Genomic DNA, 24,962 nt, shown 5'->3' with positions numbered 1-24,962 from the left:
ATTTACACCAATTGACCTAGTCCCAAAGTAAGCTTAGCAAAGCTTGTGTTATCGGTACTAGTAGTAAATAAATAAATAAATAAATATCACGGGACAATTCACACCAATTGACCTAGTCCCAAAGTAAGCTTAGCAAAGCTTGTGTTATGGGTACTAAGCAACGGATAAATATAATTATATAGATAGATATACTTAAATACATATTAAACACCCAAGACCCGAGAACAAACATTCATATTTTTCATACAAATATCTGCCCCGACACGGGAATCGAACCCGGGACCTCAAGCTTCGTAGTCAGGTTCTCTAACCACTAGGCCATCTGGTCGTCGTAGTTATAAGAGAGATAAATTCAGACACGCACACTTATGGTAGACGTGTTTTATACAATCTACATTGAAATTAGGCTCGACTCGTACTGAACGTGCACTGTATAACAATGTGATAATGATGTAAAATACTTATGTATGTCATTAGTTATCATGCTTTATTTATATAGTGAGTAGTGAGTATGGCATAATATGAAGTCGTAGGAGTCTTGTCGTTAGATCTACGGCCTCTCAAGCAGAGGATCGTTGGTTCTAGCCCGGGCCTCGTGAATTTATGTACAAAATTAGGTACTTGGGCCAATCAACTATTTTACCGACACTTTGGGCGTCTCCTGCGTTACCAAAACTGTCTCTGGCGTTACCAAAAGTCGTACTTCCAACAAGATATTTCACGGTTTAATAGCTTGAACTTACGTAGGAGGACATGAATTCATGTACACCATCTATTAAATTACAGAAAAAACATGTTTACTTACAAAAATCTGCAATTGTTTGAAAAATGCCGCGGACAGATTAGTGTCGGTAAAAAAGTTGATTGGCTCACTTACGTTTGAAATTTACTACGCCTTACGACTAGCTTTACGGAGAAAGTAAACTTCTTGAGAAAATCTGCACATATCGCGAAGAAACTCAACGGTGTATGAAGTTCCCAATCCGCACTTAGCTCGCTTGGGATCTACAGCATCAGCAATGAGTACATACATCATCGTCAATGATCAATCACTTATGCATTCATTGACGTATTTGTGTGTGAATTAATTCTTTGTTATTACCACATTCGCGACCTCACGCGTGTTGTGGCGCGCCATGGAAGAGGCCTATGTCCAGCAGTGGCTGTAGGCTGATGATGATGATGATGATGATGACCTCACGCACATGAAATCAAATACTGCCCTTACTCAAAATTTTGGAGCTTTTGATTTAAGTATACAGAAAAATCGAGAAAAACATATAGAAAAGAAATTGCAGCGATACCTGCCTACGAACAGAGAACCCGATTGTCGCGTTCTTGCAACTAAATGTGAGAAGTCGCGGTCAAAAACTAGTGGGTGGGTTGGTATGTTATTGGTCGGACAAATAAGTCGCGACCGCTCGGTATCAGTAGCTAGGCTATCAAGCTATTTTATGACTCCTTAGCCTATTGTGACGTCTTCGATAATACTTTAAAATACCAAAACATGGAATTATGTGCCACATCTGTATTATTATCAATGTAATAATTATGTGTCTGCTTAGTATATATACATAAATAAAATATGCAAGTTTATTTGTCATAAAGTTATAATAAAGATTTTGTTTTATTTTGACTAGTATATTTAACTAGAAATGAACCGCGGTTTCGCTCACTTAATCCATATTTAGGTCTGACAGTTGAATTGAAAATCCGAGATTTTACTCAATTGCAGCGTGTTAAATTGTGATCGTTCTAGCCGCTCTGTAATATTAACTCCAACCGATCCATGTCTAAAAAAATTCAAGGACTTCAGCTGTTGAGACGAAAATAAACTAGACTTATGTTTTTTCAGACTACTTCGAAGATGAAAAGCGGGTTATACCTAGGGTTGCCAATCGTCCCGCTATACGCGGGACTTCCTGTTTCTGGAGCCCTAGGGTATGCGTGCCGATCACGTCTGCGCGTAACGCTGATTGTCCGTTTTTAGGCTAGACTAAATTATAAGCACTGAAGCGAACGTTCAGTTATAAATTAAGAGTAATTTGAGACTGCATGATTTTAATTTTTAATATGTATAGTATAGGTAGAGTCATACACGATGACGCGTGCCGTGGTTCTTATTACAATGTCATTAATGCCTAGTTTTGACAAAATTACGCGTCTTCTTGGATGCCACTAGGTATACCGCGAGTAACGCTTGGCGCTAAGCGCTGGGGGCTACTGCAAAATTCGAAAATCGAAGTTAGTATCGTAGTCACCAACACCAATATCTGACACAACTAAGCGTGCATAAATATCTGATTTGACTTTATTTCTAAGGCTGGTAGGACGTGTCAGATATTTTTGCACGCTCCGCTGTGGCATATATTAATGCAGGTGACTGTACCATTCCTCTCACTCTCGTATTAAATAATATAAGAGTCAGCGGTACGACAAGATACGAAATTCGAATTTTACCTACACTTCGTAGCATATGGCATGTGCGCTCACTCGCTCGCTCGGCACTACCTTGCCCCCTCTTCACTACCGCGGTCGCCTGCACTCAAGGTAGGTATAATTTTTCACACCTGTCTATACACTGACGGCCAAGGTACGTAGGTACCCAGTTAGGTCGAGTGAAAGAGTCCCGCATTTATAGCCAAGTCCCACAATTTGATCGCAAATATATCGCAAATCGGTGCACTAAGGTTGGCTACCCTAGTTGTACTCTTCCTTTTCATTCTAAAAATAAATATTTGTAAGTCGTTTCTACAAAAGCGTTCGCGGGTTGTTAAAACTGAGCATTGCACCGTAATGTCTCAACCGGCTGAACACAATGAGTGTTTTCAGCCTTGAACCGATCTTGGCTCATTCGATGTTTGACTAATGCGGGAATTATTGCCTTATTGTTTTGTCTTAGGAAGGTCTTAGGTATAACTGGGTGCATTTATTGGTAATGGGTTACTGCTCCGAATGATTTGGATTTAGGTACACCCAAGGTTGATAAAAATCTTTTAATTTATATAAAAAAAATCGGATTAGTTGTTTTTTTTACATAATGTGATCCGTGATCGACCCCTGTCTCACCTGATGAAAAGTGCAGATGAGACCAAAAGGTATATCTCACTGGTTCAGTGACAGTTTATGCACTCTAGTCTTGAAAAGCCCTGGGTTCAGTGCCGGATGGGAGAGTAGATAAAATTTTACTTAGCTGTAGGTATAACCTACATAATGAACTAAAATAATTTCCTTGCTCACCCGCGACCTTACGATAGCTAAGCTTATGCAAAATATGCGTGTTCATGCAGTTCCTCCACCTCCACACTGTAAGAACACACACAAATCACACAAAACCCATCTATCACCACCACCACACTACACTGACGCGTTTCGAACTCAACCAGAGCTCATCTTCAGAGTGACACAACCGTACACCATGCTACCAGTTGTTAGACTAACGAACCACAACCACCGTTTTAACTTGTCACTGTAACTCCCCAAGTACCCACATACGTTTTATGAAACAAAACAAAACTACCCACAAATTATTAATAAATTTTTTAACCGTCCTTCAAAACTACCTTGATTTTTATTTATTTACTGTCAAGGCATGTTTTATTAACTACCATTGCTCTGGTTGAGTTCGAAACGCGTTAGTGTAGTGTGGTGGTGGTGATAGATGGGTTTGTGTGATTTGTGTGTGTTCTTACAGTGTGGAGGTGGAGGAACTGCATGAACACGCATATTTTGCATAAGCTTAGCTATCGTAAGGTCGCGGGTGAGCAAGGAAATTATTTTAGTTCATTGATATGGACCTCCGCAAAGTAACGCCTGATTCAATAAATTATAACCTACATATCCTGATAGATACAAGTTCTCCATTATTTTTGCCAAATTTTCAGCTAATTGTACTGAACTACTAGGTGTTAGCGCCGAGACAAAGGAGTCTGGTTTGTCCGCTATATTATGCTAAGTTTCAAGTGTAGAAAACGAAGCCCTCTAGAACTGTCAGTTACTCATACGCGTGTTTAATTTCCCTCAGGACTCTGCGCGGAGCTGTAATAGGTGTAACTTCGGCTTAATTACGTAATATGGAATTAACTCACAAGATTAGGCGACTTGGGACTAAAGTGTCGGAGATGTACAGAAGTCAACCAATCACGCTAGTTCAAATTCACGGCTTAGGGTTATAAAACCTATTTGCTTGAAATGTATCTTTTTATAAAGACGCACTTAATGCTGAGTCAGCGACCGTTTCACTTTCGCGGGGACACACAACATTGTGTATATTGTATTTAATATTTTCATGTGTTTTTCTGTAATTTTTTATTTTATTTGTGTTAATTTTGCTGTATATGTGTGTCTTCTGTGTAAGTGAATAAATGTCTTCTTTCTTTCTTTCTTTCTTTCTTTCTTTCACTTCCCAATGTGAACAATTTTCCAAAAAGTCTACTTCTTAGACGAAGCATTTTTTATAAATGATACTGTGTCCCAGAAGAAGGTACACTATTATTATAAGAGTTGTTTTTGTACATTATGCAGCGTACTCGTATATTTTTGATACTAACACAAATAGTAAACAGACGATGGTTTAGTGCTATGAAACGATATTGCTATAAATTATATATAAGTTTAGCGTTAACTACCAAATCGTAATCATCGTATTTGGTATGGTATTGATTGAAATAGTTTAAGACCCTGATCAGGACATAGGATACTTTTTATCCCGGAAAATGTAGAGTTACGCGCACGATAAATGAATTTCCGCAGACGAAGTGGCGGCCGACACTACTGTATATACAAAAAGGTGCGTCCATATGTGTCAGTTTGTTAACATTCCGTTTGTTTTATTACAGAAACTAGACGAGGTCCGAATAGCGTTAGAGGTATGCACGGAGCCCCGGGTGGTGAACCCCGCGTCGGCGGGCGCTATGCCCGCGGCGGGGAAGTATAGTTACATACATAAGGTAAGAGCGAGGTCTCGCTGTTAAATTGTAATGCCAATGCTGGGCAAAAGCTTCAATTTATCGCCACTCCTTTTTGTGGCACGCACACGCTTTCGACTTGGAAATGAATGACTTAAATCTAAAAAAAAATCGGTTTGTTACCACTATTAATAAGATTGGTTTTTGGAGTCTTTTTGTATTTTTTATTTCAACTCCACACATGTTACTTTTTTTTTTTTTTAATTGACCAAAAACCAATCGTAATTTGATTGCTTCATATTGTCCGGGTGAGCGGGTAGTTCCGAAGGAATGTTGTCTCTCGATAAGAGCTAAAACATAGATGTCGCTAGTGTCACTGCTTAAGTGACTAAGAAAAAAAGCAGGCTGAAGTGTGTGGTGCATGGGAGAAATTTGTGTCTTGACTCCTGTATGGCATGGCATGCAGCACGGAATGCTGAGGACCTGGGTTCGATTCCTGAGGCTGGTCTCTTTTTCTGGGTTTTTTCTGTGCATCCATGTTTCATTTTGTATTTTCGTCGGACTATTAAAAAGACCAGGCCATTCATAAATTACGTTTCTCACACATTTGCCGATTGAAAATTTCATAGTTAATATGAATTCAAACATGATCAAAGTGAAGGTTTCTGTGATAGTTTGTAAACCACAGATATAGATTACACTAGATTACGCAAATGCATCTACTTCGCGTGTCCGAACTCCGACCAAACGTCGGGGTTGGCCCCATACAAAGACTGACCGCTAACTGACTAATCATGACTAGTGACTGACTCGAGCCGCACGGCGCGGGCGGGCGGCGCATTTGAATCGATTTTGCGCGGACATCGGGGAATTCACAATCGCTAATTCGCTCTTGAGACGTCACAGTACATATAAAAAAGTGACACGGTTGGTTTTCATAAAGATTGAGGTGTTTGCGTTATCTAGTGTAATCTATATCTGTGTTGTAAACTATGACGTTTGTGTCACGTTTGTGATTGGTTAAATAACTAAATGAGCCAATCGCAAGTAAGACTGTAACGTCAAACGTACCTCACGATACTAGCGCCATCTAACGATATTTCGCCTGACAATAAACCGTCATATCAGTGTGACGTAATTTATGGATGGCAAAATTACAGTTTTCTGACGGAACCCTAAAAAGTTAAACCGTTTTAATATTTATTTCACTCTTAGGCATCTTGTGGCTTTAGTTCAGTCCTTAGAGTTTAATCATTCACAATGGACTGAAGAATATTATTGTTCAATCGTTTATCTGTCCGTCAGTCTGAAAGACTTACACGATAATTCTCTAGTGATTTTGACCGAAACGACGGACTGGAGTGACCCCAAAATTAGCGTGTACCTAGGTACCATCAGCCAAATATGTGGTCTACCAACCTAAAGTTGATAATCGTTTGCATGTCATAAAACAATAATGCCAATACACACGTGCCTGTCGACTTAAACGTTCGACTTTAGCGACATATGCGTTTAATAGCTTGCTTAAAAATTGATAGACCACTTATTTGGCTGATGGTACGTAGGTATAATTAATCATACATTTGTATGGTTTTTTTTTAACAAAGTTATAAAGGTTTGAAAGTCAAGATTAGACAGAGTAAGACATACTTATGTGACGTCACATACAAGAAGCGCCATACTTGCTGCATAGAGAAAAGCGTTTAAGAAAGAGTTTGGTACCTACATAGATTTCTCAAAAAAACATTATAGATCCAATTTTCAACCGATTTAAGTTTACTCTTCGCTAAACACTTGTACGAATAGGTATATCTATATTTTCATAATTATATACATACCTACATATAAGACATGGCAAATTCAGGAGTTGTCAAATACCGTATTATTAGTATGAAAAGAAACGAACTACTGCGAGTAATCCACAGGGATCTATGTTTGCAGGTAATAGACGGCATCTCTGTGATCGTGAACCAGGTCCAAATAGATTTCACGTGCGACGCCTTCACCAGTAATGTGCAGGTAAATATAAACACGCGAGCGTGAGCAAATATCGGTTAGCGTTACTATGCCGGTTCTAAAAGATTCCATTACCACGTTTTTCTTATTATTTAATGCTAGAGCAAAGAAATATAATTTTGTTCTAATTGGTAGCCTTTTTATCGGCGTTGTGTGAAGGTAGTGAATGAATTCGACACATGCGAAGAAATTTAATGGTCTTCCGAAACCGTTCTGGGTCCGTGTGGGAACTACAGGCCAACCAAGCCCTCTGATGCTGAGAAGTGGCCTATGCCTTGCAGTGGGACGTATATAGACGATATACCAGATGATGATGATGACTGAATGAATTTAATATTGCTGTCTGTCTATATGTCTTTAGTATTACATTCCAGCGTGAGCTTAGCGAATAATAGGCGGTATGTGTGCCAGTAGCATAGCTTTCCTTTCGTCTGTCAACTATTTTGGTTACCTTTGATTTGAGCGTTTCAACCAGTCTTTCTGCAACTCCGTTAGAAGCTGGATGGTATGCGGGTAAAACTTTAAACATCGCTCGAAGAACAGATAACCGTTGGGGAAGAAAAGTCCTCGAGTGGCGATCACGAACCAGAAGACGAAGTATTGGCAGACCTCCCACTAGATGGATTGACGACATCGTGGGAGCTGTGGGGAACTGGTGGATGCAAATGGCGAGTTGTCGTTCATTGTGACGTTCTAAAAGGGGAGTCCTTTGTTTAGCAGTGGACGTCTTCCAGCTGATGATGTTTTTTTTTATTCGACTGGATGGCAAACGAGCAAGTGGGTCTCCTGATGGTAAGAGATCACCACCGCACTGCTGCTTCACGGCAGGATTAGCGAGAAAGATGGTGGTAGCAATCCGGGCGGACCTTGCACAAGGTCTTACCACCTGCAAAAAAAAGAATGATGATGAATTTCTTTAAAATCATGTAAGTAATCATTGAGGCAATGGTTGATAGACGCTTTTTTATGTATTTTTACAGATATCCAGAGTGACTGTAGAGTCGCGGACGCCGGAAGGACGGAGGGGGGATCTAAGACTGACTAGAATCAAAAACCCTGACACCGGCCAACTGCTCATATTTAAGGTTACAAGCTGTTTGTTACATTGAGCCTATTGCGACTACCCTTAATAACGACACGAGGTGTTTTAAAATGAATCCGGAACATTTAAGTAAAAGTTTTCATCGTTTTTTTTTTTTTTTTTTTTAATATAGTTGCGTCTTTGATGCGGTACAGTCACCAGTACCAATATCTAACACAGCAAGGCGTGCATAAATATCTGATACGACTTTATTACTACGATCGGTATGGACGTGTCAGATATTTTTGCACGCTCCGCTGTGGCAGATATTAATGCAGGTAACTGTATACTTAGAAGATCATTATATCCATACATTTGTGTTCCGACTTTGTTGAAGTCTTGTTGAAGTTTGCGCCAGTGTTGTGTTTATGCCAGTTTTTATCTACCAAGAGTTATAAAACGAGGTATTTATTCAGGAATTAGAATGGCAAAGCGCGAGGATAGAGGCGCGAGCGCACGGCGATTCGGCAGCCAATCTACCCCCACTTAGGCTGCTGCTGGGAAACACGCATTGTCGCATAGTTATTAAGAAGAGGCTGGCAGGTGAGCGTCAACAGACTTTTTTTTCTAATTTTAATTTGAAAATGGAATGTAGAACGAAAGAGAGAATAGTAAGGGAGGCACCCCTCCTTTGCAATGGGAAAATATATTGGCTAAGTAGACAAATTGAGGGGTAGTTGATTAAATGAGAATGAATTATATCCTACTAATATTATAAATGCTCAAGTTCGTGTGTACAGTTACCTGCATTAATATCTGCTACAGCGGAGCGTGTAAAAATATCTGACACGTCCTGCCGACCGACCCCAGAAATAAAATCATATCAGATATTTGTGCACGCTTTATTGTATGATGATATTGGTGCTGGTCACTGTTTATGACACTGTGTACATAGAAATCGAACGAGAACACCGTCCGCTTAGAATTCATGTAGTTATCGCTATTCCGCGGTAACTATGCAATTCTCCGGGATAAAAACTTTCCTATGTCCTTCCCCGGGACTCAAATATTTGTATATCGAATTTCATCTAAATCGGTTCAACGGTTTAGACGTGAAGAGATTAGGTAAAAACAAACAAACAAACAGACTTACAAACTTTCGCATTTTTTTATTCAACTGGATGGCAAACGAGCAAGTGGGTCTCCTGATGGTAAGAGGTCACACCGCCCATAAACATCTGCAACACCAGGGGTATTCCAGATGCGTTGCCAACCTAGAGGCCTAAGATGGGATACCTCAAGTGCCAGTAATTTAACCGGCCGTCTTACTCCACGCCGAAACACAACAGTGCAAGCACTGCTGCTTCACGGCAGGATTAGCGAGCAAGATGATGGTAGCAATTCGTGCGGACTTTGCACAAGGTCCTACCACCTGAAAAATTAATAATTAATGCATTTATAATACGAGTGGGATATGAATTTAAAAAACGAGCCTATCAATTCCTTAAAGGGTCGGCAACGCACCTGTGATCCCCTCGTGTTGCGGGTGTCCATGGGCGACGGTGATCGCTCTCCATCAGGTGACCCGTCTGCTCGTTTGCCCTTGAACATGAAACTACCGTGAGACTCACTCATATTAAATATAATGACCCGGATAACTCACGTCTTAAACGCGCGTCACGTCAGTGCGCGTGTTGCAGCAGCCGCTGAGTCGCGTTGCTCCGAAGACGAAGGGCTACGGATTAGCCCGAAACATGTCGAGCTAAACTCGATTTAAGACGTGAGTTATCCGGGTCATTATATTTAATATAATTAATGCATTTATAATACGAGTGGGATATGAATTAAAAAAAAGCTCGCATATTTCATTCGTCGCATACATCATTGTACGTGTGTATTTGTCGGTCAGACTGCGCCGTGCTGGGTTCCCGGCTGGCGATCCGTCCGGAGCCGGTGGCGTGGGCGCTGACGGACGGGCAGCTGCGCGCCGCACTCGCCTGCGCAGCCGCGCTGGCCGAGCCCGTCCGCCGCGCCACCGCCGCCGCCACGCGCGCCAAGGCTGCCAGAAAGGTCGGTGCACATGAGGCTGACGTGGTCACATTGGGTGTTCTAAAGCCTAGTTAAAATATAAGATAAAAAACCGGTTCCTTACCATTATCTATACAACATTAGACATTAACAAAAAAAAAAAGGCAAAAAATCACGTTTACTGTATGGGAGCCCGCCCCCCTTAAATATTTATTTTATTTTAATTTACCACGAGCTTTACGGTGAAGGAAAACATCGTGAGGAAACCTGCACAAACCTGCGAAGTAATTCAATGGTGTGTGTGAAGTTCCCGAACCGCACTGGGCCCGCGTGGGAACTACGGCCCAAGCCCTCTCATTCTGAGAGGAGGCCTGTGCCCAGCAGTGGGACGTATATAGGCTGGGATTATTATTATTATATTATTTATTATATTTTAATTTATTAATTATTTATTTTAAAAGTAAATATACAACTAAATATTCTATGAATATTTCAAGCGGATACAAGCTGTCGGTATTAATATCGAGCAAAAAACGACAAAAATCAAATTTGTTGTATGGGAGCCCCCCTCAAATATTTACTTTATTCTGTTTTTAGTACTTGTTGTTATAGCGGCAACAGAAATACATCATGTGTGAAAATTTCAAATGTCTAGCTATTACGGCTCAAGAGATAGAGCCCTGTGACAGACGGACGGACAGACAGACAGCGGAGTCTCAGTAATAGGGTTCCGTTGGCACCCTTTGGGTACGGAACCCTAAAAAAAGGTCAGTGCTGGCTCCATGGCCCTATTTCACCACGCTAACAGATGCGACTACTACTCTCATAGAAAGCACATTTAGATCCAAATATTGATTGCCACTGACGATGGTCACGTTGGTGAAATATGGGCCGGAATAGAGGATGGAGGACAGAAAATCGCGGCTCATCCACGAAAAAAGATCAGACTCTCTTGACAAATAGATGGCTAAAGGAAGGATAAGAACAATAAAACTAACAAGTTCGAAAGGAAATTGTTTTATTCCTAACATATTTTTAATATTTTCAATGAAACGCTATGCACTCTCAACGATAGCCGATCAACATCTATATCGTTCTGCAAATAATCTTTTTCTTTCAGGTAGAAGAACCTTTAGAACAAATCCACAGCCGGTCTTCGTCGAGCGAACACGACATTCTGGCGCGAATGTTCGCGAAGCACGACGTTCGAGAGACATCGTACCATCTGCTCGCGCCGCGGATAGACCTGCACTTGTGCGACGATCCTGGATGTGAGTTCCACCTTCCACCATGCTATGGCCAACACACCACGCTACTCTCAGACCAAAGATTACAGAGCAACGGCTAGACCTTCGTTAATTTATAAAACTTGTTTTTTTATGTTCTTAACACAGTATCCCTGACTATGAAATTTGGGTAGTGGTGGCTTTGGCAGGTAACAGGTAGTAAAGGTGTATAAAATTGGCCTCAAATTCGTTATAGGATAAAAAAAAAAAAAAAAAAATTATATATTTTATTCGAGACCCTTGGTCCGTGGGGCCCTGGGTCTTCAAAGATTTATCAAAGACACTCAAGAGATGCCACAGGAGAGCGTAGAGCTGGCAGTTTCCTCGCTCAACGCATCAGTCATACGATACAGCGGGGAAATGTTTTTTCTTTCTTTCTTTTAAATGCTGCCAGCATCTTTGTACCATCATCATGCCGCAGGATGTATTTTTAGATTTGTTATAGTTTTAGTTTATTTATTCTAATTTACCTTTTATTTTATTCTATCATAAAAATGCTTAATCTTTTATTCGGAATGATATATTATTAATCACTTCTTTTGTTGCCGGACACCTTGTTGCAGCCCCCTGCCAGACACTGTCAAACTATGTATGCATAGACGCCTGACGAAAAAAATATTAGCAAAGCTTCTTATACTTTTAATAATTGGCGCTTTTTGCGCAATACTTAGGCCTTGTTCATATTATTCCAGTAAAACCATTCCAGTAGAATGAAATTGCGGGGCCCTGACGTTAACTAGCTGCAATAGATCGAAACAGCAGCGCAGTGTCATTCTACTGGAATGGTTTTACTGGAGTAGTGTGAACAGGGCCTTATTTGGGTGTCTCATTCTAGTGGGCCGTTCAGAAAAGCCGTCCCTCTCCAACGGCGGCGCGTTACAAGTGACGCTCGTCAGTATGCAGGCCGATCTGTTCCCTTACCATCGGGCTTCCAACGACCGACGCCACTGGAGAGGCTATAGGTAAAGACTACGGAACCTTAAAAAACGTAGTGTCATTTAACGTTGAAGCACTTTCCGAGATTCTGCTTATATATATATATATATATATATATATACAAGAATTGCTCGTTTACAGGTATTAAATAGATTCGGTTTTAAGTAGTCCTTTTACTAATCTACAGCACTCTGTCTCGTGTGTCTGATATAATGCCTGTTAGGCTGCGTTACCACCAGAGAAGTGCGAGGATGTGTTGCGAGGAATGTTTTTCTAATTAATCAATAGAAACCGCACAGCTCTAGTGGAAACAGCTGAGCGGAGCGAGGATAGGTAAATGAAGCGTTTCTATTGGTTCATGACAAACACATTCCTAGCAACGCATCTTCGCACCTCTCTCGATCTTGTGAAACGCAGGCTTAAGGCTGCGGTTTTGTCTTAATATCTAAAATATCTTGTATTTCAGAGAAGCAGCCACGCCCCACAGCCAATGGATGTCACAAGCATTGTCATCGTTTTGCGCTTCGCTCCTAGAATTATTAGACCCCCGGCCTTTGACACCTAGCAATAAGGTACAGAATTTACTTTTATTAAAATTTTAAGAGTTAATAAATTTTTTGTAATTTATTTCTAATTAATGATTAAGTACATCATAGACGATCCCTTACTTCAAATAACAAATCTACTGTGTTTTAAATTGTAGTTGTATTAAACACTTGTGATGTAAATCATAATTTTTATTATGAGATGACATAAAACAACATTTGAAAGGGGCTGTTGACTTAGGGGCTGTGGACCCATTGATTAGTTTAGTTTAGTTTAGTTTATTTATTCATTCAATACATCATTACATTACAATTTACATGTCAGTTATAAGAATTTGTATTGAAATCTTCAAAGGTAATAATATTAGTAATAATTATAAAAAATAAAATTCTAAGCATGTCATGTGAATGGAAACAATTAATTTTATTTGTCGGATAAATGTGCTGCCGTCTCCGTCTATTCGAAGAAAACAAACAGAGACGGCATCACATTTATCCGTCAAATACAGGGCGTAAATCTGTTAAAAAGTATATACCTCATTAAGTTTCTTGCCAGAGAAGAATGTCAAAAAAGGTTTTTCCGAACCGGTAGTAGATTTTTTGATAATTTTAAATGCTTGTAAAAAAGTGACATGTGAAAGAGCCCTTTGTAAAAAATACCTTACTTTTATTTTATTCTACTGGATGGCAAACGAGCAAGTGGGTCTCCTGATGGTAAGAGATCATCACTGACCATAAACATCTGCAACACCATTGGTATTGCAGATGCGTTGCCAACCTAGAGGCCTAAGATGGGATACCTCATGTGCCAGTAATTTCACCGGCTGTCTTACTCTTCACGCCGAAACACAACAGTGCAAGCTTTGCTGGTGGTAGGACCTTGTGCAAGGTCCGCCCGGATTGCTACCACCATCTTGCGCGCTAATCCTGGCGTGAAGCAGCAGTGCTTGCACTATTGTGTTTCGGCGTGGAGAGTAAGACAACCGGTGAAATTACTGGCACTTGAGGTATCCCATCTTAGGCCTCTAGGTTGGCAACGAATCTGCAATCCCCCTGGCGTTGCAGGTGTCTATGGGCGGTGGTGATCTCTTACCATCAGGAGACCCAATTGCTCGTTTCCCATCCAGCCGAATAAAAAAAAAACTGTTTCATGGCTGGATTAGCGAGCAAGATGGTGGTAGCAATCCGGGCGGACCTTGCACAAGGTCCTACCACCTGCAAAACAACTGTACTTACTTTGTACTTACATAATAAACGTTTGTGTGATCTTTTGACTATTTTGAGTTTGTTCCCCACAGCCCAGTAACGTGGAGAAACAAGATGAGCCGGTTTCAAACGGGATCAGTCACAGGCCAGCGCCCGTCAGTCACACTAATACTTCCTCAGCTCCGTCCGCCAATGCTACCTCACAATGTAAGGACTGTACGCTAAGCTCGTAAGGCCCGGCACCTATACTATAAATGTTATAAGTACTGTAATACAATATTAATAATAGGGAATACTCACGCGCACGCACGCACGCACAAAACACATAAACACATCACACATACTCACAAATAATACACACGCTCACACGCACACACACATATGCTCCGCGAATTCCTTGTTGCTCGCGTCCGACCGAGGTCGGTCTAGGGCCCAGTCTGAAAATCAGCGCTGGACCTCGATGTCCAGCACATGCTGAGACCGGGACCCATTGTCACACAGCATAATTTAAGTACAGTTTTTTTTTAATTAACTAATATTTTTATCTTTTTTTATTATTTTCTGTTTTCCTTACTTTTTTTTGGTGGCAATAAAGAATTTTTGAATTTGAATTTGAATTTTATGTTACTGCAATGTTCTGCCTTCAGGATGCAGCACTTGCACAAACAGTAAACAGTTTTTTGAATGTCTTAAGTGTCTTTTAAATTTTATGATTTAAATTCGGGTTTTGTTCCGCGTACCTTGATTTTTGAGAAGCTCGATATACCGACATAAAATAGTAATGACCGCCATAGTCTAAACATTGTGATGTCTTAAATGTCCGTAGGATGGCAAAATATCATATTATTTCAATTATTTTTTTAGAAATATAGCTCTACAATACAATAACTGTTTATTCCACACCAACACAGTAAGCAGTACCGGAAACATAGATACATATATATATATAGACAGTTAAAGTCACCAGCATTAATTGTAAAAATATCTGACGCGTCCTTCCGGCCCTAGCAATAGAGTCGTATCAGATATTTATGCACGCTTGTTGTGTCAGATATTGGTGCTGGTGACTGTACGTACATAGAGATTTTCTAAGGTAAGCAATAGGCGGCCTCTAAGCCATCTTTATTACGATGTAAATATCATGTTATTTTGTTACTAATACTCTTTGGTCATGATCCGTCATGGCGACAAACTATAAAGACAACCGACGTTGACATGGCGGTTTGTTTACGGTTTGTGCTAGTGTTGCCCTCTTCGTAGAGTTTTACGTAATATTCCCTATTACGTCAGTTTGTAACACTTGTGATCTTTACGATACAGGGGCCAGATGTGTGACAGAAGTTATAAGTTAGAGTCTGATTGACGAGTCATGGCAGCATGTAATGAGACGGCCAATTAAAAAAAAAGGATTAGCTTTGTGATGCTACATTTCACAGATAAAAAATATCTGTCACAAGTAGGTAACGTGGGGTACACACGTGCGCGCAAACATTCGTGAATTGTACAAATGAAATGAAAATGAATGAAAAGAGACAGCATGGATGGGCTCTTAAAAACAGTGATTCTTATTCAGAATGAATTTCAGCCATGGTCAAAATCTGACTCGAGAAATTTAAAGCCTCCTAATGATTCATCACTATTACTTTCATATCGGATATAGATCTACATTGTACGGAACTCAACGTTCGCGAATCTGACTCGCGCTCAGCCGGTTTTATTTATTGAAATTAATTTTTACACGACCTTTACTTGTTCCAGCTTCACCTACTAGAACAAAGATACTGCAACAACTAGGAAAACTAATGAGCACGTGCCTAGTACTCAGGATAGACGACTTTACCGTCTACAAGGTAAATTGAAATAACAGAATATTAATTCAAGTTTTATGGAACTCTAACTCCGACCATATTCCTTGTCTTTTCCGTCGACTCGTTTCATCGACACATCAAAGCAATATACAAATCCATCAGGTGTCAACGAAATCCCGCGAAGCGCCACGCCCTCTGGTGAGCGCGGAGAAAACCACTCTGCCGGGCGACGCGGGGCTCCTACATGCCGAGCTGACGCATTTTTACTATCCCGGGGATGTGGACTTTCCCGGTAAGTGTTTCAGTTTTACTTTGTGCCACATAAGGCGCTTCGAAAGACACCAGTGCCACAATGGTACCTTAAGAGCCAGTACAAAATACAAAAAAAAAAATTATATAAATATAATACAAGGGAAATCCATCAGACTCCAAGCTAGGCTGAGCCTGTATCTTTGGCGTCTGCGGGTGCGAAACGTGACGTAAAGTCACTTGGCACTTTGAAAGCCTCGAGTGCCTGAATATCGTGATGAACTGCATAGGTACACCTGCGAAGAAATTTAGTGTGCGAAGAAGTCTAGCACTGGGCTCCCGTGGGAACTATGGTTCAAGCCTTCTGATTCTGAGAGGGGGCTTGTGTTCTGTATCTATGTCTGCGGCCGATCGTAAAATCCGCCAGATCACGAAATTCCTAGGCATATAAGAATAAGAATAAGAATGGTTTATTATCATGCATATCGTGAAATGGCGCCATTTCATGAATTGGCCAAGGGACATCCGCCACATCGTTCAAAACTCACCGTTTAACGATTTGCCTAATGACGTTTAGGCAGATCATGAAACGCCGCCATTTCATGATTTGGCCAGTTTAGGCAGATCATGAAATTCCTAGGCATATCATGAAACGTCGCCATATCGGTTCTGGCACTTCGCCGGCCGCTCCCGCGGCACGCTCGCTTCGCTCGCTCGGCTCGTGCGTTGTGGTCACAATTCATACTAGCCACTCCTCGTTTCGCTCGTCGTACAGTCAAGGGCAAAGATATCAACACGGCCAAACTTGCAAAAATATGTATACGCGACTCTATGCGCTTAATATTAAGGCCGTGTATACATACATATTTTTGCAACTTTGGCCGTGTCAATATCTTTGCCCTTGACTGTACCTAAATTTTTCTTTTTTTCGGCATATCACGATGTGCCCAATATTTATACCGGGCTAGGAATATCGACGAAGGCGTTGCTCTAATCGATGTGCCGTGTTGTTTCTCAGTTCTCAGGCACATCGTGATATGCCTGGCCAGCTTTTAGGCATATCAGGAAATGGCGCCATTTCATGATATGCCTAGGAATTTCGTGATCTGGCGGATTTTACGATCGGCCGCCGACATATATAAGCCGAGATGATGAAGTAGGTTATTTGTTTGGTCCCCTGACGTCACGGCTTCCGTTCCAGTGCCGTCGCCGAAGCTGTTCGTGCAGCTGAGCCCCGTGCGGGTGAGCGTGGACGTGGCGAGTTGCGTGTGGCTGGGCGCGTTCCTGCCGCACGTGGCGCGCGCCGCCAGCGCCGCCGCCAGCCGCGTGGCGCGCGACGACCCCGGCTACTGCGACGTGCGCGCAGAGGCCATCATGCCCAAGGTAACAAACACTAGATTGTAGATCGAAGCGAAACGATGTCGAATCGGGTGACACTCTTTCCCGACATGGAAATACCGGCCCTGTTTTTTCTGTACACGCCCATAGAAACTGACAGGAGCTTCTATGGGCGTGTACACGGAAAACAGGGTCGGTATTTCCATCCCGGTATTATCCGGGCCGGCTTGCCAGATCAAATTCGAATTAGAAATTCGGAGATATTACGTCCAAAAAACAAGAGATCGAGAAAAAAACCATTAGACTAGAGATGCTCATTTAGTACTCAATGAATTAACTCTAACAGATTACGACTACAAAAAAAACTTATTACTTATGTCGAATCCAAACAAGTTTTTGAAAGAAAGAAATTACATTTGTTCACAGCAAAAGACACAACAATATTATTAGGTACAAATAAACACAAAGGTATGTGTCATTGCGGTTGTGAATCGGACACTGGCTCAGCGTAATGCTCAAGCGTTAAAAACACCCCAGTGCTGATTTTCAGCCAGCACCGTCGGCAACCCCCGGACCGTGGTTGTTTCAATGGGCAAAGTATGTTAGAAATGGATGGCCAACCCATAAACACGAAGTGACCTCGGTGGTACGGTCGTATTGGGGTTATTTGAGGGTATTGGTGTTGACTTGGGACTCGTAATTAAACTACAGAGTTCGGTACAAGACCGCTCGTTCCTTTATTCAAATACAAGCTTTTTTGCTGATTGTACTTTTTATTGATTGTACTTACTGTCTTCCAAACAAAATTTCAAGTCGAAGCCATTAACCGTTGAGGAGTTCCGTCCTGCGGAGATGATCCTGGCCGGACCACCAGGATGTCACTACCTGGAAGTGCGTCGAAATTTACTTGCAAGATTTGACCCGCACATACATGCATTTCAGGTTAAATAAAAGCTTGCAATACGTTTCCAGATAGTGCTAGAAGCGGGTCCGGAGCACATTCCGCAGCAGCGCGACCGGCCTAAGGAACTCCAAATATGTACCGCGCGAGCTACCCTCACCAACGTACGGGAATCACCGCGATCCAGTAAGTATAATATCAATGGAAACCTACTAATCCTGCTTGTATATATATTTTAGGCCAAAGAACATCACGTCCTTGTTTACTTGTTTTAAGTTTTTAAATGTTATCCGGCTCGAAGGACCAAAAAAGGCCCCTTGTTGAGGTTGTTGAAGATAATTTTATGACTCTTTAATAGTTTATGGGTATTTAATAAGTTAAAGGTATCAAGCGAGTCTTTAACCAATGTGTGTTGCCAGTGATGACATATGGATCCGAGACGTGGTGCTTCACTATAGTCCTTATAAATAGGCTCAGAGTTGCTCAGCGAGCTATGGAGAGAGCTATGCTTGAGGTTTCTCTACGGGATCGAATCAGAAATGAGGAGATACGTAGAAGAACAAGGGTCACCGACATAGCCAAGCGAGTTAGCTCATTGAAGTGGCAATGGGCAGGCCATATCACGGAGAACAGATGGCCGTTGGGGCTGAAAAGTTCTCGAGTGGAGACAAGCGCAGCGTAGGGCGTCCACCAACGAGAGGGACGGATGACCTGGTTAGAGCCGTGGGTTCACGGTGGATGCAGGCTACTGCCAACCGAAGCGACTGGAAATCTATGGGGGAGGCCTATGTCCAACGGCTGAGATGATGATGATGATGATCAAGATCCTTGAAGCTAAGTGTGTCTGACTAAATACGATGGAGAAACATTATGCAATAGATCTGTATTATGTATTATATTGGTGTTCAATGTAGTCATTGTATTATATTGTATTGTAGAATTCGAAGACGGGTGCTGATTTTTTGACATTTGTATTGTTATTTTTAGACACGGCGGGCACGAGAGCGGACTTAGCTTCAATACTGTCTGCGCTGCGGCGAACGGCGCCACCGCGGGGCCAGTTCCCGTGCTCCGCCGACGATATGGACCCTATAAACGAACAGTTCGTGCTTCACGCTGACAGTAAGTCCATCTTCAATCCTTGTGGCTATGAAATTGCTAGAGAAAACGAGCGTGCATTCAAAAACGTTGAATACCGGTGTTGACTGTTGAGTGACAGGTCTTTACCGACCTGGATAATACCGACAGAGAATTACTAACCATGTTTCTCGTGTACATGTACATTGAAATCCTTTTCACGAAATATCAAACCAATATATATTGTACCGTGAATTTACCGCGCTGTTATTTCGAAGCCATTCCAAAGATCAACTCGGTATTGTTCGCCCGGTAAAGGCATGTCGGCTTTGAGTGCGCACCCCGGTGTTAAAAAATGGCGGAGCGATCTAGATAAATCCAGAATAGTTCGTGCTTGTTGATAGTAAGTCCATCCTTGATTTCTTGTCTCTGTTTATACCTTGTTTGTTTTCTCATCCAGATCTGGACGACATAGACCGCGGCACGTCGGTATCAGCGGAGCTCCTATGGCGCGAGAACCGGAGTATCTGGTGCGCGCGCGTGGAACCCTTGTGGGCGGAGCTGTGCGGCGCACGCGCTACGTACTACAAGCCGGCGCCGCTGCTTGACGCCACGCCACTCACTGCCTGGGTAAGCTTACTAATCTTTATAGAACCCGTCAATAAAGAATAAAAATGTATGAAATAGGATTACAAAGAAATTAAGGAAATAAAGAGATAATTTATTGAATCAGGCGTTACTTTGCGGAGGTCCATATCAATGAACTAAAATAAAGAGATAACCGGCCAAGTGCGAGTCGGACTCGCACTTCGAGGGTTCAGTACAAATTTTTAGGTATGTCAAAATATGCGCATTATACAACCGTATCTATAAATATTCAGTGATAGCAGAGACCTGTTTCTAAACAAAATTTACAAAGTGAAAAGGCCATTTTTACCGACTTCAGAAAAATTTGGGAATTTCAAGAAACAAAAACTGATTTATCAATATATATTCGTTTTTGTTAGTAAATTATCATTAAATTTCAAGTTCATATGTCAGTAGGTTAAGGTATACCGTAGGCGACAGGCTAGCAACCTGTCACTATTGTACCGTTTTTGTCAAACTTAAAACCTAAAATTGCTAAAAGTGGCTCCGAAGCGGTAACGTTTCGTGTGCTGTGCCTGCCCCATTTGGGAATACAGGCGTGATGTTTGTGTGTGTGTGTGTGTATATGTCAATTAGAAGTTTAAAAAAAATCGAATGAAAATTTTGCTTTCCTTTGTTTTCCGATATTTTTTATAACAAAAATATAGCATTTGTCTACTCAAATTCGATGAAAATTTTGGGAAATATTTGTTTCGTGCCCTCTTTAATGTATAAAAGCCATCCTTAATCACATTTTTGACAATGTATCTTGGAATTATAATGGTATCAAATAATGTTCAATGCTGGCCTCCATCCCTTTCTAAGTCGCATTTTTTTCCAGCTATGTTTCAACGACGACTTCTCCCGTATCTGGGCGGTGGCGCGCACCTCGGGCCTCGCTGGTCTCCAACTGAACCACTACCAGATGCTGTTCCTGATGAGGCAGCTGGAGAGGATATCGGAGATGACGGCGTGGCTCACTCACGACGCGGCGCGGCAGCCGGACGCCAATGCTGGGTAAGTGTACTACTCTACAAAGTAGTGGCACCACCAGAGGTCGCTTACTTGTTCCTTTTCACAGCTGCTAACCATTTATTTCGCTGGTTATATTTCCAGGCCGCTCTAAGAAACACAATACAGTGATTTCGGAATTATGGACCAAAAAATTAACTTCTTGCTAGAACTTTCATCATAGGATCGCAATAGGATAGGACTAAAAGTCTAACTCTAAAGGACTATATGCCTTAGTTCAGGTTTTCTCAAACTTATGGCTCCACGTACCCCTGTTAAAGTTTCTAGACGACAGCGAACCCTTACCCCCCCCCCCACACTAAAGAAAGTAATAAAACTGGCTGTTGGAGAAACTAAGTTTATTTTATTTCAATCATCACGATAATATAATGTATATTATTTATTTCAATAAAAGGTAGCAAATATAGGTAAGAATCTATGGAATCGTCTTGCCAACGAAAATACAAACTGAAACAAACAACAACAACAAATAACAAACAAATAGTTTATAAGTCTAAATTTAAGCTAAATAATTATCATATTATATTTACTCCATCATTATTATACTTATCTCTTGACATTTACTAATTGTTATGGATTGTTTTAATTATAATTTTAATATTGTTTTTATTTAATTGGGATAGTAAAATTACTTAGGATAAATAGATAAATATTTGTACACCTGCATTTGCGGGTAAGACATAGCGACAAAATGTAAAATACCACCATCCACTATTGTACCTACCTATGTTCTAGCAAATAAAGTTACTGATTACTGATTACTGATTACTGATAAGTAACAAATTTGGAGTTGAAATAAAAAAAATACAAAAATACTCCAAAAACCAATTTTAATCATCTTGCCAGTCTTGCAGCCACCATTACGTAAACCTTGTCGCGAACTCCCTACCGTCGAATAGCGAACCCCTAGGGGTTCGCGTAGCCCACTTTGAGAAACCCTGCCTTAGTTTGTTTTGTACAGCAACAAAAAACACAAACTGGATTGATTGAAGATTAGTCATCCTAATTTGTTTTCACGTTGATTGACTTTGACATAATGTAACATTATTATATTACTCATAATTTCTTAAGTATTCTAAAAGCGGTTGGAAATTGAAAAGTAGGGTGATCATCATTTTAAGATATGAGCATAATTTTAAGCTAAAAACATTTTTTATGTTAATTTAAATGAATAACCATAATTCAGTATATCAATCAAAGCATAAACAGTTAATATCACAATCATTTACTAATCAGAAAAGAATAGTGGGATTACGACCCCGAATTCACCCTGAGATTGCACCATTTTTAGGGTTCCGGAGCCAAAATGGCAAAAACGGAACCCTTATAGTTTCGTCAAGTCCTTCTGTCTGTCTGTCCGTCCGTCCGTATCTCACAGGCATTTTACTCGAAAACTACAAGATGTATATCAATGAAATTTGGAGTACAGATGTCTTGTCAAAGCCGCTATTTAGTTTTGTAGTTAAATTACAAAAATAAATATTTATAGGGGGGGCACTGCTACGTGTATGAACACGTAACAGAAATTGAAAAAAAATATATTATCGTGCATCAACGTGTGGCACATAGTTCGACAGCTCTTTTGAAAGGTAGGTGTTAAGGGGGAGGGTTGTGTCAGGTATTGGTGATGGTGACTGTAGTATATGATGTTTGCTTCTAGATCGATAGTGGTAGGTGTTGTGGTACCAGCAGTGGAATTGACGCTGGTGCTCCCGTCCAACTGTCCCGGTCAAGAGTCCTCCCGGGACCTCGACAGCGTGCCATTGGACTCGTCCAGCCTCCAAGACATGAAGATGGGTGAGTCCATTTATGAAAGAAAATTAATGAGATTCGCAATAAGATGTGAGAGGAATGTGTTTTTCATGAACCAATAAAAATGCTTATTTTTTTTTTTATACGAAAGGAAGGCAAACGAGCAAGTGGGTCTCCTGATGGTAAGAGAATACCACCGCCCATAAACATCTGCAACACCAGGTGCATTGCAGATGCGTTGCCAACCTAGAGGCCTAAGATGGAATACCTCAAGTGCCAGTAATTTCACCGGCTGTCTTACTCTCCACGCCGAAACACAACAGTGCAAGCACTGCTGCTTCACGGCAGGATTAGCGAGCAAGATGGTGGTAGCAATCCGGGCGGACCTTGCACAAGGTCCTACCACCTGCACCTTGGTCCTTAATTTACCTCGCCTCGCTCTGCTCAGCTATTTCCACCAGAGATGTGCTGTGCGAGGATAGGTAAATGAAGCGTTTCTATTGGTTCATGAGAAACACATTCCTCGCAACACATCCTCGCACAACTTTGGTAGGAACGCAGCCTAATGGTCTTCTTCATAACTCTTAATAAGGCAGAGGCGATTTAGCGACCGCTTGCATTGAGTTGGAAACTGAACCTTATTGCATGCTAAATACGTCACAATTTCCATTGTAATTATTGAAATTAAAACTAGCTTTAAAAATATTCTTTGTCAGGTATGTATTCGATAGCTGCTTTTGATCCTGTGGTAGTATGCTCCAATAAATTGGCCTTATTAAGGGTTAAATTAAAAAGCTATACTCATGTCGGTGGAGTAACCGCCGCTCTGCACGGTCTTCAGCCACTTGTTTGACTTCCTGATACGACACGACACCTACTATCTCCTTCACCTGGTCAAAATAGGTCAATCTTGGCATTCTTCTGTCTCGCCTTCCTTGTACTTTTCCTTCCAGCAGGTTAAAAAGAAATTGTCGGCAGCCATTAATGGCAATGAAACATTTTGCACATGGATTATAAAGGAAATGTGTATTGTTTTGTATTAAGGGTCCGAGGCCACCATGGCGCCGGTGACGTTCGCGAACGACACGCTCGCGAGTACGCACTCGGTGGAGATTTGCGCCGCGCAGCCGCTGCCCGCCGAGGAAATGCTGCCGCCCAGCCCTGGTCTCAGCTTCGGAGGTGATATCAAATAGACACGTTCATACAAGTCAATGTATTGTACAGTCAAGTGTAAAAATATGAACTTATTCAAAGTTTCAAAAATAAACACCACAGTCTCTTATAGAATGTTGAGTCTTAAGTCTTATCCAGTAAATGTTGAGACTCAATACGCGGACAATATAAACATTCTTTATACGTGAGTGAGAACAAGTCAACGGCCAAGTCACACAACATTAACTATAATAATAAAGAAATCGCAGTAAGGAACCTTAGACTTGGCACGACTTTGTCTAGATTTCATTACTTTTTAGGGATAAACAAGCAGCTCCATCGAGACTTGGCTAGTTTTTTACAGAATGTTTTTGGTGGGATTAAATTAACAGTTAACAAGAGGAAAAGATTTACAAAGGTGAACTTATATCGCAGTTCTGTCCCGCGTAGACAAGCTTAGCCGTACCACCAGGATGTCACTATTTTAAGTCAATCCGATCACTAAAAGTGCGTCAAGTTTAACTTGCAAGATTTGACCCGCATTTACAAACATTGCAAGTTAAATATATGAGCTTGTAAAAAGGAAAGTCTGCGAAATATGTCTTCCAAAAGACATTTTCGTATGCTGGTCTAAAAACCAACAAGGGCAAGCATGTAAACGCCGTGGTCTTACCACTGTTTCGACTGTTTCGTCCAGGTTTCTCGTCAATGCGTCGCGGGCTGACGTCGCTAGTGACGTCCATAGACAGCGCGTGGACGCGCGACGACGCGCGCAGCGACGCGGCCTCGACGGCGAGCTCCGACAGCGAGCGCTACGTCGTGGTCGGGCTGGCCTGCGAGTCGCCGCTCGACGCTGACCAGGCCTTCAGGTGACACAAAGCTGCAGCCAATGCGCGCGGGCTGACTCTAGTGACGTCCATAGACAGCGCGTGGACGCGCGACGACGCGCGCAGCGACGCGGCCTCGACGGCGAGCTCCGACAGCGAGCGCTACGTCGTGGTCGGGCTGGCCTGCGAGTCGCCGCTCGACGCTGACCAGGCCTTCAGGTGACACACAGCTGCAGCCAATGCGCGCGGGCTGA

At 41.6% G+C, this 24,962-nt stretch overlaps 1 protein-coding gene across 1 annotated transcript in view; it reads left to right on the top strand.

Annotated features, from left to right (window-relative positions):
- The window catches only part of LOC141435867 (bridge-like lipid transfer protein family member 3B), a 74,761-nt gene that overhangs the window by 8,248 nt on the left and 41,551 nt on the right, over positions 1 to 24,962 (top strand). Inside the window, exons 3-21 of the mRNA XM_074098701.1 lie at positions 4,839 to 4,949; positions 6,849 to 6,926; positions 7,904 to 8,008; positions 8,421 to 8,547; positions 9,854 to 10,014; positions 11,093 to 11,243; positions 12,094 to 12,220; positions 12,661 to 12,766; positions 14,038 to 14,152; positions 15,704 to 15,795; positions 15,916 to 16,045; positions 17,204 to 17,385; positions 18,313 to 18,427; positions 19,229 to 19,363; positions 19,779 to 19,948; positions 20,787 to 20,962; positions 22,638 to 22,774; positions 23,774 to 23,908; positions 24,579 to 24,750. Coding sequence (XP_073954802.1) covers positions 4,839 to 4,949; positions 6,849 to 6,926; positions 7,904 to 8,008; positions 8,421 to 8,547; positions 9,854 to 10,014; positions 11,093 to 11,243; positions 12,094 to 12,220; positions 12,661 to 12,766; positions 14,038 to 14,152; positions 15,704 to 15,795; positions 15,916 to 16,045; positions 17,204 to 17,385; positions 18,313 to 18,427; positions 19,229 to 19,363; positions 19,779 to 19,948; positions 20,787 to 20,962; positions 22,638 to 22,774; positions 23,774 to 23,908; positions 24,579 to 24,750 — 2,525 coding nt within the window. The remainder of the gene's footprint in view (positions 1 to 4,838; positions 4,950 to 6,848; positions 6,927 to 7,903; positions 8,009 to 8,420; positions 8,548 to 9,853; positions 10,015 to 11,092; positions 11,244 to 12,093; positions 12,221 to 12,660; positions 12,767 to 14,037; positions 14,153 to 15,703; positions 15,796 to 15,915; positions 16,046 to 17,203; positions 17,386 to 18,312; positions 18,428 to 19,228; positions 19,364 to 19,778; positions 19,949 to 20,786; positions 20,963 to 22,637; positions 22,775 to 23,773; positions 23,909 to 24,578; positions 24,751 to 24,962) is intronic.

Source organism: Choristoneura fumiferana, chromosome 15 (assembly GCF_025370935.1).
Source record: "Choristoneura fumiferana chromosome 15, NRCan_CFum_1, whole genome shotgun sequence".
NCBI lineage: Eukaryota > Metazoa > Arthropoda > Insecta > Lepidoptera > Tortricidae > Choristoneura > Choristoneura fumiferana.
Note: the sequence above shows the minus strand (reverse complement) of the source record. Positions and strands in the feature narration are given on the sequence as shown.